We start from the raw sequence: 3,688 nt of genomic DNA, 5'->3' as shown, positions 1-3,688 counted from the left end.
AGTGGAGACCCTATGTTGGAAAAAACGTAACTAGAGATTGGGGACCCTAGGCTACGATGTTTTCGAATTTTTTTTTTCTTTTTCTTTTTTCATTTTTCTTCCTTTTTTTTATATTTCATAGAATGAGTAAATGCGAGAAAGAATTTTGGAGGGGACTTCCATTTATAGATTGTTGTTGCAAAGCTGTTTCTAGCCCTTGCGCAGTTTCTCTTTGATTGCACCTGCTTCTTGCAAGGTTGCTTTGGATTGCACCTATTTCATATTTTCAAACAAAGAACAATTGTTAGTTTGAAACGGTGGTTGTTTGTGACCTTGATTGTTTTGATCACTTGATCTCGGCCCAATTCTTTCGATGAAAATCTTTGCTGCTCGTTGGCTTCCTAGAGATCGATCTCTCTTCTAAAACCAGGGATCTTGACTTTCCAAAATTTCACATGGTGGTTAGCCCATATGGGGATTTAGCCTTTCATCTTATTTTTCCTTTATAGGAATTTGATTTGGATTTCTTTCCTTTTCAATAATTTTGAATCTAGAACATCGGCCATCATGGCTAGTCAAGATCGACTTGATGCACCTGCTGAGACTGGGTGCTTTCCATAAATTTGGCTTTTGTTAAGCAGAACCCTAAAAACCAATCTTGCCATATTTTCTTTGTATTAGTTTCGGAAAAGGATTAGATCGAAAGGGACTCAAAGAAGAGTAAACAAAGGACAGGATAATGAATTTATCAAGAAGTGTCCTTTTCGGGATAAGAAAGGAGGACTTATCTGGAGTGCATGCAGGCTTCAATAGACATGACATGCTTCTTGGACTGGATACCCGATCTGCGCAACCATCCAATCTCTCATAAACCCAATATAACTCGTGTCTTAAAATCGAGAAACCTTGCTAGGACTTTATCAGTGCCGATGTTTGTAGGGAATTCCTTCTTTTTGATTAATGGCGCCTTTTGCGGGTTTTCACCAATGGACCTCTATCATTTCTCTTCTTATTGTTGCCTTATAGTGCTCTTTGCGAGTTTTCACTAACAAGACTCTCATTTTTCAGTTTCTCTGCTCACCATCGCCTTACGGTGCCCGTGTGGGTTTTCACCAACAAGTATCTCTCATTTTGATTGCATCGGATTTAAGTAGCTGCGTTCTTAGATCCTTAAACATTCTCAATGATTGATCGGAAGGACTTGAACAGGGTTTGGGGGTAAAAAGAATATGGACCGAATTACAACTTTGGAACCACTCAGGCGAGATCATCACCAAACCATTATAAAACCTGCCCCAGTTTTACTTTTGGGGGAATTTGGATTTTGTTTTGGTGTGACTGAACCCCAGAGAGAGGCAGTCTACGTATCCTTTCGGAATCAAGTCGAACGTAGCTCAGGGAAACTTTATTTTTTATTTTGATTGATATTTTTTTATTTCTTTTTACAAACGTTTTCAGGTTTCAAAGAGGGTAATCAAAGACGGGTAACCGGCTCAAAGGGTTAACAAAGGGTTGAAGTGTTTGGGGTAGCGAGAATGAAAGTCTTCGTCATCCCAATCAGATAATATCAGTGTTGCAGAAGGATTAAATGTAATACCTTTTGACTGCGTCTGCATTTACGGCTGTTTCAGGATCATTTCCTTCAATGTCTCCCAAGTAAAACGCCCTTTTGGCAACAATTTTCTTATAATGTACGGACCTCTCCAGTTTGGAGCAAACTTTCCTTTTGCTTCCTTGTGATGAGGGAGAATACGCCTCAAAACGAGCTGCCCCACTTTCTTGTTGTAGGCACGGGCCATTCTTTGTTGATACAACTGCCCGTGGCAAACTACGACCATCCACTTTTCGTCAATCAAGGTTAACTGTTCTAGACAGGTCTTAACCCACTCACTATCCTCAATTTCAGCCTCAACGATGATTCGGAGAGAAGGAATTTCAACTTCTACAGGTATTACAGCCTCAGTGCCATAAACCAATAGATAGGGTATTGATCCGACTGATGTGCGCACAGTTTTACGATATCCCAATAATGCAAACGGTAAATTTTCATGCCATTGTCTCGAACTTTGAATCATCTTTCTAAGAATCTTCTTAATGTTCTTGTTTGCTGCCTTAACAACACCATTAGCTTTGGGCCGATAAGGGGTAGAATTCTGATGCATGATCTTAAATTGGTCACATATCTCCCTCATCAAGTGGCTATTCAAGTTTGCAGCATTGTCCGTAATGATAGTCGTAGGAATACCAAAATGACAGATGATATTGGAGCGCACGAAGTCTACCACTACTTTCTTAGTGACGACTTTGAGAGTGACTGCTTCAACCCATTTTATGAAGTAGTTAATGGCAACCAATATGAATCTATGCCCATTTGAATCCTTTGACTTGATTGGTCCAATGACATCCATACCCCAAGCAATGAACGACCACGGTGCTGACATAGGATGTAGTTCTGTAGGTGGTGCATGAATCAGGTCACCGTGTACCTGACACTGATGACATTTTCGGATAAAATTGAAGCAATCTTTTTCCGTAGTCATCCAGTAATATCCTGGTCAAATGATTTTCTTTGCCAGGACATATCCATTCATATAGGGTCCACACACTCCTATGTGTATTTCATGCATGATTCTTCCGGCCTCTCAGGCATCGACACATCTTAACAGGTTGATATCTAGAGTCCTTTTGTACAAGACCTTACCGCTCAAGAAGAAACCGCTGGCAAGCCTTCTAATGGTTCTCTTTTGGTCTCAATTGGCTTGCTCGGGATATTTCTTTATTTTCAGAAATCTCTTGATTTCATGATACCTTGGCTAAACATTTGGTTCCGCCCCAACCGTATTGCAATAACCATGCCTTTCTCGGATTTAGATTTCCAACGGGTCAATGTGGACATTGTCTGGATATGGCAACATCGAGGCCAAAGTAGCGAGTGCATCAGCTAACTCATTGTGAAACTGAGGAATGTAACTGAACTCAACTGACTTATACCTTTTGCTAAGATCTTCCACATGTTGCATGTATGGAATAAGCTTGACATCCCGAGTTTCCCATTCTCCCTAAGCTTGTCGGATAATCAGATCCGAATATCCCATAATTATCAATTCCTCCACGTCTTGGTCGATTGCCATATTCATATCCATAATGCAGGCTTCATACTCAGCAGTGTTGTTTGTGCAGAAAAACCGAAGCCAGGTTGTGGCTAGATAGTGTTGACCAGTGGGTGAGATCAAAATTGCCCCAATCCCAACACCTTTTTTCGCTCACAGCTCCATCGAAGAACATTTTCAGAGCATTGGTGTCTTCTGTGTTACCTTAACTGAATTTACTTCCTCGCCCGAGAAGTAAGTACTCAAAGGCTGATACTCATCGTCAACAAGGTTTTCAGCCAGGTGATCTGCTAAAGCTTGGGCTTTCATTGCCATGCGGGTAACATAGACTATATCAAGTTCAGTGAGAAGGATCTGCCATTTTGCTAACCTCCCTGTGGGCATCGGCTTTTGGAATATGTACTTTAAAGGATCTAGCCTGGTGATGAGGTAAGTGGTGTAGGCCAATAGGTAATGCCTAAGCTTCTGAGCGACCCAAGTTAGGGCACAACAAGTCCTTTCCAGCAAAGTGTATTTGGCTTCGTAACAAGTGAACTTCTTGCTCAAATAGTATATTGCCTGCTCTTTCTTCCCGGTCACATCGTGCTACCCGAGGACAC

At 41.2% G+C, this 3,688-nt stretch overlaps 1 protein-coding gene across 1 annotated transcript; it reads right to left on the bottom strand.

The window, feature by feature from the left end:
- Positions 1-1,595: 1,595 nt before the first annotated feature.
- On the bottom strand, positions 1,596-3,473 carry LOC138887211 (uncharacterized). Its single transcript, XM_070168934.1, has 2 exons — positions 3,294-3,473; positions 1,596-2,465 (listed from the first exon to the last, which is right to left on the bottom strand). The coding sequence occupies exons 1-2, from the start codon at positions 3,471-3,473 to the stop codon at positions 1,596-1,598; spliced, it is 1,050 nt and encodes a 349-aa protein (XP_070025035.1).
- Between the last annotated feature and the right edge of the window lie 215 nt (positions 3,474-3,688).

The sequence above is a fragment of the Nicotiana sylvestris genome, chromosome 3 (assembly GCF_000393655.2).
Source record: "Nicotiana sylvestris chromosome 3, ASM39365v2, whole genome shotgun sequence".
Classification (NCBI taxonomy): Eukaryota; Viridiplantae; Streptophyta; class Magnoliopsida; order Solanales; family Solanaceae; genus Nicotiana; species Nicotiana sylvestris.
This window is presented reverse-complemented; position numbering and strand designations above follow the sequence as displayed.